Genomic DNA, 16,545 nt, shown 5'->3' with positions numbered 1-16,545 from the left:
CCTTATACGGCCTTCGACTGGACATACACCTTCTGCGGGCAGTAGGCCGGCTGCCCCCCCCCTGGTCAAACTCCTGGTAGAGGGGACAATTTGCATATTAGCCTTTTATTATATAGGAGGATTCGTGGGCCATACACAATTACCAACTTAAAAGTCAGCCTGCTATATTTGGTCAAACATTTAATTAACTCACTCCTAATGCCTTGGCAGGGCCAGACCAAATGATTTTGTGGGTGGCTTTCCCACTGCAGTCCGACAAATCAGTTTGAGGCAGCTCAGGGAGAAAAGAACTCATTCCTTGCCTTTCCAGCTTATGTTGGCATCCAGTATTCATTGATTTGTGATTGCATCACTTCACTCTGTGCCTCCATGGCCACAATGTCTTCTCCTCTGTGTGTATGAAATCTCTCTGTCTCCCTTTTATAAAGATATAATTAACTGCATTTAGATCTCACCGAGATAATCCACAATAATCTCCCCATCTAAAGATCTTTAACTTAATCACATTAGTAAAGTCAATTTGGGGATATAAGGTAATACAGGTTCCAGGGATGAAGGCCTGGATATTATTTGAGGGACCATTTTTCAGTTTACCACACCTGGGAAAGAAAATTTTCCCTGGAATTGTATGTTGAACAAATATGAGACTTGGCACAGAGGATGGAAATGTTTGACTTTTGTACCAAAAATGAAGAGACCAAGTTGAATACCCTGTGACAATGAATAGAAAGGTCACACCTTAGAGTACTACTAAGCTAGCCCTAGAGTAAAGGCTATAAAACCTACTCTAACAAAAACAGGGATCAAGCTGGTCAGTATGTAAATTAAATGCCTAATGTAACAAATTTCAACCCTTTATTAAGGATGGGTACTCAGCAATATAACATAATGTATAGCCCACAAAAATTACTAGAGCCTTGGCTGGGTGGCTCATTTGGTTGGAGCATTGTCCCATACACCAAAAGGCTGTGGGTCCGATTCCCAGTTGGGGCTCATATGGGAGGCAACTGACTGATGTTTCTCTCTAACATCAATCAATCTCCCCCCAGCCCTTCCTCTCTTTAAAAACGAATGAAAAAAAATATCGTCGAGCGAGGATTAAAAAAAAAAAAGCACTAGACATGTAAGGAAGCAGAAAAATTTGACCCATTAACAGAAAACAAGTCAATAAAAAAAGAAAAATGATTGAATTAATAAAAAAACATTAAAATAGCTATTATAAATATGGTCAAGAATTTAAAGGGAAATATGAATGGAAGAAAGATACAAATAATGTGAATTAAAAAATGGAAATGAAAACATTACCAAATAAAAATTTTAGAAAAAAAACTAAAGTGAAAAATCAGGATAGTCCTATACCTATTAAAGAAAATGAATTCATATTAAAAAATATTCTCAAAGAGAAAACTCCAGGTCCAAATGGCTTCACTGGTGAATGTTATCAAACACTTAAGGGAGAAATAATATCAATTTTACACAAACTAAGAAATGAGAAGAGGAGGAACACTTCCAAAGTTATGCTACTGCCCAAGCTAAAGGCATTATAAGAAGTCTATATTCCAATACCCTCTATGAATATTGATACAAAACTCATTATTAAAATATTAATAAATTAAAATACATATTATAAATAAATGCCAAGTGGGATTTGTTTCATAAATATAAGGTTGCTTTGACATTCAAAAATCAATATAATCCCCACAGAAGAAAAATCATATACTTATCTCATCAAAAATGTTTTCATAAAATTTAACATTATAAAAATCCTTAGTAAGCTAGGGAAGGAAAATATCTCACACTGATAAAGGGCATCTATGAGAACACACAGTACTTCATATTTAAAAGTAAACATATTAATGCTTTCCCCCTAGGAGCAGAAACAATGCAAGGATGTCCATTCTTATCATTGTTCTGGAGGTCCTAACCAATGAAATAAATAAAAGGTATACTTTTCTTTTTTTTGGTCAGTGACAAAAATGCATATGCAAATAATCTTAAGAAATCTTCAAAAAATACCTACTAGAGTGAGTCAATTTAGCATAGTTATAGAATACAAAGTCAACATATAACCATCAATTTCTACATACATAAAATAAATTTTTAGGAAAAGGCCATCATAGAATTTAAAAATTTGAAATATGTAGAGGTATACTTATACAGAATCCCTACACAAAAAAACTATAAACCACTGCTGACAGAAATTAAATAATAGCTAAATATATGGATATATCATATTTATGGATTGGAAGACAATTTTGTTACCCCAAATTGATCTATAGAGTCAGTGCAATGCCATTCAATATCTTACTTTTTTGGGGTAAGGAGATGATGGGGGAAAAATTAACAAGGTGATTCTAATATTTATATGGGAAAGCAGAAGATGTAGGCTAGCAAAACAATCTTGAAAAAGAATAAAAGTGAAAATTTACACTATCTGATATCAAGACTCACTGCGATCCATAGTAATCAAGCTAATATATCAACACACAGGCTAAGGTCCAGAAATAGACCCATATTAACATAGCATATTGATTTTTGACTAGAGCATCAAAACAATGAAATGAGTAAAGTATTTTTAATAAATGGTACTGGGATCACTGGTTATCTAAAAAAAAAAAGAAAAGAAGAACCTTGAATCCTACATCACACCATATACATAAAATCAGAGACAGAGCATAAATAAAATTCACAAAAATTCTAGAGGAAAACACAGAGAATGAATATATTTGCAACCTTGGTACAGGCAAAGATTCACTAAACAGGAGAAAGAATTAACTATAAAAGGAAAAAAATTAATGAAACAAAATTAATAAAAACTGTTTATCAAAACACAAGAAAATAAATAGGCACACCACAGACTAGGAGAAAATATTCACAATACATATGTATATCTGGCAAAGAATTTGAATTTAGAATATAAAGAACTATCTGTACAGAAGTATGTAAATTCTACCTTAAAAAGAAAAAGCTCTATGTAAATATCGAACTCTAATTAAGGGATAAAATGTACTTATGCCTACTACTTACTGTGAAATACATAAAAAATAAAATAGATTGACAGATATATAGAGGAGTAGAAAAATATGTAATACAGAATGTTAGAAAAAAATGACAAAAACCACTTAAAAAAAAAAAGGATGAAAAATTTGAATAGGGACTTCATAAAGGTAGATATGGAAATGGCCAATAAGCATTCTTTAACATTATTCATCACCAGGAAAATGCAAATTAAAAACCATGAGATATCACTAGAATGCTAAAATAAAATTAAAACAATAACACAAAATATTGAAAGGGTATGAACTCCTATACTACCTTAGTGAAAGTGAAAAATGGTACAATCACTTTGGAGACTGATCTGAAAGCTTCTCCTATGTTACATATATGCCAACCATATGATCCAGCATATCCACCTTTAAAACCAAGAAACACGAAAATAGAATTCTATCCAATTCATTCAAATTCTTTTTATCTAAAAATTTGTGTTTGGTTGGTTTATAAGGTGTGGTCTGGGTAGGCCTCTTGGATGGGATGGTATCTGAGCAAAATTCAAAAGAGAGTGAGAAACAAGATATGAGGATACCAGGGGAAAAATACCAGGACTAGTTAAAAGTAAAGGCCCTGAAAGGAGAATGTAAGTGGCCTTCCTGGGAAACATTAAGGAAGCCTCTATGACCTAGGAAGAGTGAGAGAAGGTAAAAATGGTAGGAGGTCAAAATGTCTTGGTTGAAGTACATAAAGAAAGTCTACCCTCATAACACTAGGATGTTCCCTGATAATACTAAGACGTTATTTGCCCTTTTTACTAGGTTGATATTTGCACAGTGTGTGCAAAAGCTATTAGGGGGAAAATCACATCTTATTATAAATTAAAGTAGTGATACCAGACTATACTAGCAGTCATTACACTGTCTACCGCTAAATTTCACATTAAAAAAAGGCCAATAATTATGTCCTAGAAGATGAAGCACTAAAAATTTATTAATTTTTATTGATCTCAGCCCTTGATTACACTTTTTACAAATATTCTCTACACAAAATGGGAAGCATTTATAGGATACTTCTGATTGGTGAAGTATGACTGTCTTGAGAAAATGCACTTGTGTGATTGAGTTGTGAGTTGAACTAGCTACTTTTTTCTTTTCTTTTTTAAAAAAATATATTTTATTGATTTTTTACAGAGAGGAAGGGAGAGAGATAGAGAGTTAGAAACATCGATGAGAGAGAAAGATCAATCAGCCGCCTCCTGCACACCTCCTACTGAGGATGTGCCCGCAACCAAGGTACATGCCCTTGACCGGAATCGAACCTGGGACCTTTCGGTCCGCAGGCCGATGCTCTATCCACTGAGCCAAACCGGTTACGGCACTACTTTTTTCTTGATACACCATAACTGTAGTTTTCAAACTTGGGTACTTAGCAGATATTTTCTTGAACATAAAATAAAGTAAATATGTCACTTCAAGGGAAACAACTGACAACACTTATTGCCAATAATAAAATTCAAGCTTTAAAGCAAAAAACAGAATTTTGAATAGCTTGTATATGTCATTTTGGGCTTGACAGGTTCCCAATACTTAAAGCCTTTTCTGATGAATCCCACAGTAATATTAATGATGTAATTTTTGATACTGTACAATAAAATGAGTTATTTGGAAAAATCTATATAATTCATTAAGCTAATATATTCCAAATGAGAAATGCATGATGTTATGAAATTATGCATTGACAAAAGATCTATTAAAAATATAAGATAGACCAATGATTATGACAAAGATGTTTTTAGGTTCCTCTCTGCAGTTAATATCTAAGAAACTACTACTTATTGAGTTTTGGAGTAGTATCAAAGAATTATCTGAAAAAGGTATTACAACACCCCTCTATCCTCAACTACATCATCAAGTATGGGGTGGACTTTCTTTATGTACTTCAATCAAAACAACATCCAATAACAAGCTGAATGCAGGAGTTAGAGAAGAATCCAGCTGTCTTCTATAATGCTGGACATTAAGGAGATTTGCAAAAACGTAAAACAATGCCATTTTTATCCCTAATATTTTTTTTTGTCTTGGAAAAGTTCTTTTGCATGCAAAAATGTGTTATTTATGTTAACATGTAATGCATTTGTTTTTTAAATAAATATTTTAAAAATGTTTTAATTTCTTATATAAATATCAACATGAAGAGTACCAGTGCTCTTCACTAATGATTTTCTTTTCTTCCTCTTCTAGTTGTCTTGACCTGTCTTTAAGAAGTTTTTTATGGGTTCTAAATATTTTTTTAAAAATGTAAATAAACCTTGAGTCCAAAACATTGAGAACCACTGTTCTTTAGGTTCCACCATTATAGTCCAGTTAGCACCTCACTTCCTGCAGGACCACCTCTCCCTAAGGGAATCTAAATTTAGGCACACATTCTCCTGATCTTGGATCTCTAGCCTCTAAAACTGTAAGAAATAAATTTCTGTTGTGTATAAGCTACCCAGCCTGTAGTATTTTGTTATAGTAGCTCAAATGAACTGAGACATTTAACTCCTAGGAAAGAAATCTAAAGGTCATTTTTCTGGGAATAATATACTGTGTTGGGGCAGGGGATACTGAAAACAAGATGGAAATCCTCCTGGAATATCTGGGATACTTTGTGCAAGTGTAGTCAAGGCATAAAATGAAATTATAGCTCCTTACCAGTCAGTAAAGGCCCTTTTCTACACTCCCTGCTTCTAAATCCATACCATCTCTGGCATTATCTTCCCCTACCTCCTTAACATCTTCCTTCCTCTGATAAGCAATAATAAAAAAAAAGCAAGTACACAGAGAAGCAAGCAGAGAAAACAAAGTAGCTTTCTCCGACCCCTCCTGGTGGGACATACTTTTTATCTTTGGAGAGAGGAGCATCTAACCTTCTAAAAGATCCAGAGACAATCACCCAAATGAACAAGGGAGTGTAACATGTTAAAAACAAAGAATAAGGTACAAAAAGGAAAAACATAAACATGCCTGAAGATAATAAGCAGTATCTTTAGTTCTTTCACAAAGTTTAAGTAAAACCATCTTAGCACAGAGCTTATTAAGGTAAGACAAGCATCAAGAAGAATTGTTAAGTAGCTTCCAGAAAAATTTACATAAATTAATGGATAATGTGGATCCATCACTCCTTCATTCAAAATTATTTATCAATCACCAAACAAGCTTACAGTGGAAGACCAATGGTCTAGTGCAGCGGTCGGCAAACTGAGGCTCGCGAGCCACATGCGGCTCTTTGGCCCCTTGAGTGTGGCTCTTCCACAAAATACCACGTGCGATCGAAACTTCGTGGCCCATGCGCAGAAGTCGGTTTTCGGCCTGGGCGAGTCTATTTTGAAGAAGTGGCGTTAGAAGAAGTGGGGCTACGTTCGCTGAGGTCGGCCCCTCAGATTGAGGATGTTTTTAGCAAAGGCCAGGTTAGGAGTACCCTAATTAAGTTAATAACAATGTACTTACCTATATAGTTTAAGTTTAAAAAATTTGGCTCTCAAAAGAAATTTCAATCGTTTTACTGTTGGTATTTGGCTCTGTTGACTAATGAGTTTGCCGACCACTGGTCTAGTGTGTTATCTCAGCTTTAGTAAGGACTAGCCTGGTGACACTGAGCAAGTTATTTTCTCTTAAGCTTCAGTTTCCTCAACTATAAAATGGATAAAATATAGTAGCCAGCTCTCAAGTTTGCTATGAGGATTAAATAATTAAAAGATGTGTATGGCTCAATGGTTACAACCCCAGCCCGAACACTGAAGGGTCTCTCTCATGCTTGATTCCTGTTCAAGGGCATGTACTTGGGTTGCAGGTTCAATACCCAGCCCAGGTTGGGGCACGTGGGGGAGGCAACTGATTGATGCGTCTCTCTCACATCAGTGTTTTTAACTTTTTCTCTCTCACCCTCCCTCCCTCTTTCTAAAAATCAATGGGAAAAATAGCCTTGGGTGAGGATTAAAAAACCCCCCCAAAAATACAAAACAAAACAAAAAAAAGAGATGTAAAGTGCTTAGCCCTGTTCCTAGCACACATTACAGACTCAATGAATGTTTAGATAATTGGTATTAATAGTAAAATATTTTTTAAAAGCCCAGCCAGTGTGGGTCAGTGGTTGAGCATTGATCTATGAACCAGGAGGTCACAGTTCAATTCCTGGTCAGGACTCATACCCGAGTTGCAGGTTCATCAAACTTCAGTAAGGAGTGTGCAGGAGGCAGGTGACTTATGATTCTCTCTCATCATTGATGTTTCTATCTTTCTCTCTCCCTTCCTCTCTCTGAAATACATAAAAACTATTTTTTTAAAAAAGAGAAAAGAAACAAAACAAAAATGTCTTGACCTGTGTTTAAGAAGCTCAGTCTAATGAAAAATTCTGTTAAACTGAAATAAAACTAGAGAGCCCAGAAGTACAAACCTAATCTTTAGAACTTAATATGTAGCAAGTACATTATAGAATCTCATAAAAGGTCCCCAGTTACTACCAGAGATATGGACTAGATTCCTTCATGCAATGCCAAAAAAAAGGGATAATATTATAAGTGATAGCCAAGGGTCAGTCAAAATGTAGACCTCTTATAGGTTTAACAATTTTAGAAAACTACTTGTAAGGCTATTTCAAGAAACTGAATTGATGCTATTTCATGGGCTTTGTGTCACTGGAATGATGAGTTACATTTATAGAGATTTCACTCTGAATGCCCAAAGTGCCATTAATGTAATTTCTAATAAAACTTACTCTTTCTCTTTAAGCTCTGGTAAATCCAAGTACCAATGCTCTTCACTAATGATTTTCTTTTCTTGCTCTTCTAGTTGTTTCTTAGTTTCCGAGTCCAGTCCCCTTTGCATGAACTGTCAAATCAAAACAAAATCAGTGCCAGCAACTAATGTTCCCAACTTAGAGTTAAAAAAAAACCTCAAATAACTTTATTCTTTCACTTGTTCTTCCCCATTTCTCCAGAAATCCCACCCCATGATTGAGGACTCCATAAAACCTGCTCTTCACTTGTATCTATCCTCTGAAATGCTGATCAACTATATGGCTGCTCTTTATTTTACAACAGGAGGCCCAGTGCACGGATTCATGCACTGGTGGGGTCCCTTGGTATGGCTTGCGGGGATCAAGCCGAAATTGGCAGTCCAACGCCGCCAGCTGCTCCTGCTCATCCTGGCCCCACTGTGCCTGACACTGCTTGGTAGGCTCACTGGCGCTCCACTGCAGTCTCCAGGCTGTGGTGGCCAGCAGTGAGCCCTGTGAATGGCACCCCTCGGTCAGCTGAGTGGTGCTCCTGCTGTGGGAGCGCACTGACCACAAGGGAGCAGCTCCTGCCTTGAGCATCTGCCACTTGGTGGTTAGTGTACATCATAGTGACTGGTCGACCAGTGGCTTAGGCTTTTATTTATATAGATAGAAGATAGATCTGTAGAAGCTCAACTCAAAATAGGCCAGTAGAGAAAATAGCAGTCCTGCTCTAGTCTCTCCCTAGTACAAACAATAGCGCTATTTCCAGGGGATAGGCAAACCAAGAAGTTAATCACAGCAAAATGATGAAATATTAATAACAGGAAAAAATAAATTTAGAAATCATCCAGCAGTTAGGTCTAGGATTATACTGATTTCCATTACCCCTATTTCTTTTCTTTATCCAGGCTCTATTTCTTTCCTTTATCCTATATTATGCTTCCCTCAACTCCAGCTCTTTCAAACACATAAACATTTTTAGGCATCAGGGCTTTACCAATGACTACTAAATGAAATGACTTGAAAAACATTCACAAATAAATAACAACAAATTCTGATGAGGATGTGAGAAAATTACCTCCTCTGTGGAAAATACATAGTTCCTTATCCAACTAAACATGAATTTACCATATGACCCAGTAATTGTCTTCTTGGACATTTATCCCAGAGAAATGAAAACTTAGTTTACTCAAAAAACTTACACATAAATAATCACAGTAGCTCTATTTGTACTAGCCAAGAACTGTAAACAATCAAAATACTCTTCAATAGGTGAATGGCTAAAATAAACCATAGAACATCCATAACATGGAATTCGACTTAGCAATAAAAAGGAAGGAACTATTCATAACACTCAACAACTTAACTGGGTCTCAAGTGAATTATGCTGAGTGAAAAAGGCCAATCTCAAAGATTATATATTGTATGATTCCATTTATATAATATCCTTGAAATAACAAAATAATAATAATGAATAATAGATTAATGATGGCCAGGGGTTAGGGATGACACAAAGGTGATGATGGAAAAGCTTTGTATCTTGAATGTGATGGCAGTTAGATAAATCTACATACAATAAATTGTATGGAAAGTTCACACACACACACACACACACACAACACACTTGAGTGCAAGTAAAATGGTGAAATCTGGGTAAACTGTGTGGATTGTACCACCATCAATGTCCCGGCTTTGCACTGTTCGTTCATCTGTCCTCATCCTTTTACCTGTGCTTATACCCTCATTCCAGGAAAGAACAGGCAGTTTCTGGAAAGCAAACCCTGTACTTCCCAGTTCTTCTGCCTTTGCTATTCAACATTATGCTTCTATCTTCTGCCTGGCAACATACTTACTCGTGAAGGTCCAGAGCACGTGTCCTTTGATAAACATTCCTTGCTTCTAATACAGCTTTATAAATACTGGCTTTATAAATACTGTTCATTAGAGGCCCAGTGTGGTCCCTCGGGGCCTGCACCCTCTAGCAATCCGGGACCCTTGGGGGGATGTCAGACTGCCGGTTTTGGCTCGATCCCCGCAGGCCAGGCCGAGGGACCCCACTGGTGCACAAATCCATGCACCGGGCCTCTAGTATGCATATAAGATCTTGGTTAATCTCTTACTACCCTCCCCCGGCCCTTCCCTCGGAGATTCATCAGTCTGTTCCATGTTTCCATGCTTGTGTGTTGAGCATCTGCCCCCTAGTGGTCAATGCGTGTCACAGCTACCAAACGGTCGCTTAGACTTTTATATATATAGATAGATGTCTCCTAAAAGATTAAGATTGTGAATGCAGACCACATCTCTTATTCATTTTGCATTATTGGTTCGTAGGCTGCAACTGGTACACAGAAAAGAGTTCAATAAAGGTTTTCTGAATGGAACTGATTCTAGACTTGTCTTATTTTTCCAGATTTCCTTTCTTAGCTGGTTCTCTTTAAACATAGATGTCTTATCCCATTACTCATATTCTTCATGGTAAAACTCACAAATCCTGTCCAACTGCCCTTTTACTTCCTATTTTTAAGTAGATATTCTTTATGGTATAGAAATAGCCATATTCATATGTACCAAAATACACACACACATTTTTCCATACATATGGAAAGGATAGAAAACCCTGTGAGTATGAATGAAGCAACTCCAGACTTAGGCAGCTGTTCAATTCTTTCTCCACAGCACCTAAGAACATACTCTAAAGCTACTGATTTAGTTTTACTCACAACAAGGGCTTGGAACAGGTATCACAAAATATCGTCCTTAGGCTAAACTTCTGTTTTTGTAAATAAAGTTTTACTGGAGCAAAGCCATACTCATTTGGTTCTGAGGTACAAGGGCCAAGTTGGTTAGACAGACTGGCCCACAAACTTTAAGTATTTACCTATTCCTTTACAGAAAAAGTTCACTAACTCCTGTCTTGAGTCCAAAAGAGTTATCACAAATAAGTACCTTCTCTATATTTCCATCATAGTCACAGACCTTCTACCTACATCCTTCACTTTCTACTTCCCATCAGGATCGACCTCCAGTTCCCAATAGATGACCCAAGTCAGACTTCAAGTACAATGGAAAATAAATGAGTCTCTATTAAATTCTCTACCCTGTCATTCTTGCTCTATATTTAGCTCTTGAACAGCTACACTGAATACAATAACCTCAGGCAGCTGCTTCAGTCCTTCTCATAAGACATTCCACTCTATCTGTATATATAGTGTCTCCTGCTATCCTGCCAATGAGTTCTTTCTTAACAATGACAGAAGTTGGAACCCAAATAGAGAACCTCTTCTTTGCTTCCAATGTCTAGTTGAGTCTCTCTCAACCACTCAGGTAAGGGGTAGATGATTTTTTAGAGTTAATTTCTTCATTCCTAACTTTCAAGTCAGATCTTTGGTCTGGTCCTTAATTATCCAGTACATCTTCATTTGACTTATTCCAAGAGTTAAACTTCTAAAATCTTTTCAGTGCTTGCTTTGTCAATCCACTCCACTTCCTTGAAATCTACATGATTGCAAATCATAAACCAAGAGAAAACTCTGTTCAGTAAAGATTCAAATTTTGCTAATATGCATGGAAGAAATGCTTTAGAAACTATAAATTATGCTGACTTACCCTTCACTTTCAATCACCCTATTCATCCCTATTTACATCCTAGCTCAATTCAATTCACATTTTGCACATGCAATATTTACTCTTCAATCTTTCAGAACGTTATTTACGCCTTGCTTCCTCTTCCTGAAAATTGCGCACCCCTCTAAACATAACATTTAACAGTTTACATCTGTAAGTGTTCAGCAACCAGTAGTAATTGATAGCAAATGGGGTCTAGGGACAGAATTCTGAATTTGAGTCTTGTCTACACTGTTTATTAGCAGTAAGTAACTTTGGGCAAGTTACTTACTTCTCCGTTTCAGTTGCCTCCACTGTTAGAGAGGGATACTAACCCACCTCAAGGGACTATGTGGAATTATTGGGTTCCTATATACAAAGCACTTAGAACAGTGTCTGGCACATAGCAAGAACTAAAATGTTTGCTGCTATTATTTAAGTTTTAAGGATTGGTTGTTTCCCGTTTTAATTTCTGTATTCATTTTAACTACCCTTGTTTTTGTCCATTTTTATCTTATTTGGTTAAATCTGAAATATAAAAGTAAATTTTGCTTGACATAACTCACTTTCACCTCATCAACTGTTATAATTCCATAGCACCACCACTGCAACACTCACCCAGATCACCAGAACTTCTGGGTGGTCTTTCTGACTGCAATTTTGGACCCCGTTGGGCCTTTCTTTCACTAAATATTACCCACAGGACAGAATAAGAGGCACAGCTAATGATACTGTTCCCCGAACTCAACAGCTTCCCAATGCTCACAAGATAAAGAAAAATATCCTTAGCCTGGCCTAAAATTCCCTGCTGTGACCTGCCTACTTTTTCAGGCCCATTTCTTGCTACTTGCCTTCCAGACATACAGAATTATCTTTAGTTCTTCAAACGCAGCATAGAATTTTTGGGTTTTGCCTCTCAGACTTCTGAACACTCTCTTGCCTCAGTTTATGTTGCTATGCCCCTACCCTCCCACCTACCCTTCAGTCTCTACTAAAGCACCGCTGCCCGCAGAAGCCCGAAGTTCCTGGCCGGCGCTCCCGGCATCACTGCTCTTATTACGCTGTGTCCACTTTTACGTCTCTGTCTCTCCTATTCGACAGCTGGCTTTAGGAGAGAACCAGCCGGATTTCTAATCCAGTTCCCAGGGCCTAACACACAGCAGGCGCTAAGTGAATGAATGAACGCGAGAGCTGGAGGCCCTCTGGGGCCCTTGTACGCCCTTTGCCCCGGCCTCGTCCAGGCCAGGAGGCCCCGGTGGCCCTGCCCTCCCATCCTGGCTCCCCCCGCGCCCCGTACCTTCATGCGCAGCAAATTCTTGGACAACTTAGTTTTACGCTCAGACGCCATGCTGGCTCCCGCCGGGGTCCGGATCTCCGCTACGCAGCCCACCGCGCATGCGCACTACGACGCACACAGCGGCGGCGTCTTACGTAGCGTACGCCGCCCCGCCCCGTGGCCCCGCCCCTGTTTCTCGCGCCAGAACACTCCCGGGCTCTTCGCGTCCGCCTCGGGGGAGAGCTTACCTGTGGAGGAAACTCAGGGTAAGGGCGCGACCGCCCACGCAGGGACGAGTCTCTCAACAACGGGAGGGAGACCCAAAGAGGCCGAAGCCGGAGGAGGCCCGAGCTCTGGTCCCTCGGGGGCTTCGGCCGGCCCCTCAGACCCCGCGCCCGGCCGAGCCGCAGGTCTGGCGGTGGCGAGTGCCGCCCCGCCTCACAGGCCCGGTCCTGCCGCGCGTCGCTGACTCAGTTGTCCTGGTGAGACATTTGAGACTGTTGCCAAACCTTCCCGCCTGGACCGTTTCTTTCACATGTTTCTAACGTGGATGGCGGGCTTCCTATGTCCTGCATCGCTTTACGCGTAATAGTTCATTTTATATTCACGACACCCCGTGGAGGTGGTACTGTCCTTGTCCCCGCGTTGCATTTGAGTAAGTTGAGGAATAGAGAGGTTCCTTAACTGGGCCGAAGTCAGACTGAGGGAGGTGGGTGTAAACCCGGGCAGCCTGGCTTCAGAAATGCAATAGAAAACAATGTTAAATTCACGTATTAACTGTTGTGTGTCCTTGAACCTACATGCTATTTCCGTTAAAAAGAAAAGCAGGAGATAGTAAAGACATATGAGGAAAGAAGGCCTTATTTTAATCCAAAGAATTGAAAGGATAATAGCTTCAATGGTCTGTGCCCCCTAAAGACATTTTCACGCTATCCACAGGTGCCGCACTTTGGAAAACATCCAGCCCATTAGCATTTCAATTGATAGCGTGTGCGATAGGCCAAAGTCTTGTGCTGGGTAGCATACGAGCCTTATGTTATTTAATCTTCAGAAGAACTGTGAAGAAGGAATTGTTGGCGTACAGTTGGGGAACCTGAGGCCCACAGAGGTTAAGTGACTTGCCAGAGATCTCACGGTTAGTAAGTGTTGGAGCTGAGATTCAGAAAGTTTCATAAAAATGTGACCCCTCCTGGGCAGGTTTTCTCAGTGGATTAAATAAAGTCATTATACTGTGGTAAGTGGTTATAAAATTCATTGGCCCATGAGTTCATTAGTCCAGTGTCACAAGACACTGGGCTGATATCTGGGCTACAATAGTTGAGAAAAACACATAACCTCCTTTTCCTGGAGCTGGCATTCTGGTGAGTGCCATGGAAGAAAAAAAAGTGATGTGATAGAGGGACTTTTAGGGTTAATTTAAATAAGGTGGTCTGGGATGGTTCTTGCCAGATGATAGTGCTCAGGCTGGAAAGTTGAGTAAAACCTGTTGTATGAAAAATTGGAAGTAGAATATTCTAAAAAGAGGGAATAGCAACTCTAAAGATCCTGAAATGAGAACAAGACAAGAGTTGTCAGTTTATCAAGTGGGAACAACAGAGGTAAGAGGGTTAAAATGTGTTCCTCCAAAGTTCATTAGAATTTCTACCATTTGCAACGGCATGGATGGAACTGGAGAGCATTATGCTAAGTGAAATAAGCCAGTCAATGAAGGAAAAATACCACATGATCTCACTCATTCATGGATAATAAAGACCATTATAAACTTATGAACAATAATAGATACAGAAGCAGAGCTGCCTCAAACAGATTGTCAAACTGCAGCGGGAAGGCCAGGGAGGGTTGGGGGGCAGGAGGGAGGGGGGTAAGAGATCAACCAAAGGACTTGTATGCATGCATATAAGCATAACCAATGGACATAAGACACTGGGGGGTAGGGGAGGCCAGGGGATTGTCAAGGGCGGGGGGAAAAAAAGGAGACATATGTAATACCCTTTGTAATACTTTAAGCAATAAAAAAAAAAGAATTTCGTCTCAGAATATGACTGTATTTGGAAATGGGGCCTTTAAAGTGGTGATAAGTTAAAATGAGACCTTTATGGTAGGTCCTAATTCAGTCTGACTGGTGTCTTTATATGAAGAGGAAATTTGGACACACAGGGTGACACCAGGAATGCACATGCGCGGAGGAATGGCCATGTGAGGACACAGGAAGAAGGCAGCCTTCTGAAAGCCAAGGAGAAGCCTCAGGAGAAACTAAACCTGCCTATACCTTGATCTTGAACTTCCAGCCTCCAGAACTGTGAAAAAATAAAGTTTTGTTGTTTAAGCTACCCAGTCTGTACCATTTTGTTATGGAAGCCCTAGCAAACTAATATACCACATAATTTGCTATAGATTGTAATTGGAATGAAAGCCCTATCAGAAAAGTATGGAGTTCATAAGAGGGTATAGCAAATGTACCTAAACCCTTTTGGCCTGGAAAAGGGAAGGACATCTAAGTTGTGACCTGAAAGGGAAGGAGTTAGGCTGGGGAAAGGCCCTTTAATCATTTAGTTCTGTGCTACCATCACTCCATGCATCCACGGAACTCTTCATCTTGTAAAATGGAAAATGCACCAATTAAACAATAATTCTCCATCCCCTCCTCCGCTACAACCATACTATAGTTTCTCTATGATTTGACTTCTGTTTAGGATTTGGAAAGAAGTTCGGTGGGATCAGAGGTGAAGTGACTCAGTCTGACAACTGCTTCCAGGAAACAGCTGACTTTGAACTAGATTTTGATGAACTAGATTTTGAAGGATAAGCTCCTGTCTTGTCAATGTAAGAGGAAAATAAGAGTATGTACCAGCTAAGGATGCTAGAAGCTCCACATTTTCTCTACAGACCTCTGTTGTTACCAGTCTACTTGCACAATGGATTCTGATTTGCTTTCTGGAAGCATGGACTTCATTATGTACTCTTCTACTCCAAAATGTACAATAACTTAATATCTGAGGTATGAAGGTCAAATTCTTCAACCTGCCACTCAAAATTCTACATTTTTATTTGACAGTGGAACTATTTATAATTAAAGCTAACCTTCAAAATCTCTTCCCACCCATCTAAATATAATAAATGAGAAGTTATTTTTAACTCTAAATTAAACTCCCTGACAGGGAAGATAACTCTGATCTCTATATCACTAAATTTTAGGATACAGAGGATAATCTCAAACTCAATAATGTGTTAACCTGTTTTAGTTACACAGGCAAGGAAACATTTTGGGGGAGAGATATTTCTATAGGTCTTCATATAATTCTGAATCTTTTCATAATGAAATTTGTTAGAAGTGTGAAAACCTCTAATTCCTTCCAAATACTAGATCTATCAAGAAAAGGGCTCCTGAGTCTCTTCACTCTTACTAGTATAGCCAATTATATGGGGTAGAGCAAAAGTAGATTTACAATTGTGAGTTGTAAAAGTTTACTCCTGTATTATTATTAGTTAATTATATTTTCCCCACCATATGCACCTGATTAAGTAGTCATATGTTGCTACCAAGCACTTGAAATGTGGCCAATGTAACTGAGGAACTGAATGTTTGATTTTAGTTAAATTTAAAACCTTAGCAATGTAAAATATTTTCCTCTTATATACATTTTATTATTTTGGAAGGACTACATTTTACTTAAAACTGAAAATTTAGCATTTGAGTTGAGAAGGGCTATAAGTGTAAAATATCACATTTCAAAGATTTGGAACAAAAATAAAATTAAAACATTTTTAAAATATATTTTTATTGATTTTAGAGAGGAAGGGAGGAAAGCAGGGAGGGAGGGAGAGAGAGAGAGAGAGAGAGAGAGAGAGAGAGAGAAACATTAATGATGGGGAGGAGAATCATTGATCGGCTGCTTCCGTGCCCACCCCCCCTATTA

The 16,545-nt window shown here is 38.6% G+C and overlaps 1 protein-coding gene and 1 long non-coding RNA gene across 3 annotated transcripts in view; one reads left to right on the top strand and one right to left on the bottom strand.

Moving 5' to 3' along the window:
• MPHOSPH6 (M-phase phosphoprotein 6) overlaps nucleotides 1-12,753 on the bottom strand; it is a 22,954-nt gene extending 10,201 nt beyond the window's left edge. For both annotated transcript variants that reach the window (XM_023752580.1, XM_006087038.3), the window contains exons 1-2: nucleotides 12,650-12,753; nucleotides 7,747-7,859 (exon numbers count right to left, since the gene is read on the bottom strand). In XM_023752580.1, coding sequence (XP_023608348.1) covers nucleotides 7,747-7,859; nucleotides 12,650-12,700 — 164 coding nt within the window. In that variant the 5' untranslated portion in view covers nucleotides 12,701-12,753. The remainder of the gene's footprint in view (nucleotides 1-7,746; nucleotides 7,860-12,649) is intronic.
• A 296-nt stretch (nucleotides 12,754-13,049) lies between these two features.
• On the top strand, nucleotides 13,050-14,958 carry LOC106696897. Its single transcript, XR_001347880.2, has 2 exons — nucleotides 13,050-13,110; nucleotides 14,767-14,958. It is a non-coding gene; the product is annotated as an uncharacterized LOC106696897 (long non-coding RNA).
• Nucleotides 14,959-16,545: the final 1,587 nt, after the last annotated feature.

Source organism: Myotis lucifugus, unplaced genomic scaffold, assembly GCF_000147115.1.
Source record: "Myotis lucifugus unplaced genomic scaffold, Myoluc2.0 scaffold_35, whole genome shotgun sequence".
Lineage (NCBI taxonomy): Eukaryota > Metazoa > Chordata > Mammalia > Chiroptera > Vespertilionidae > Myotis > Myotis lucifugus.
This window is presented reverse-complemented; position numbering and strand designations above follow the sequence as displayed.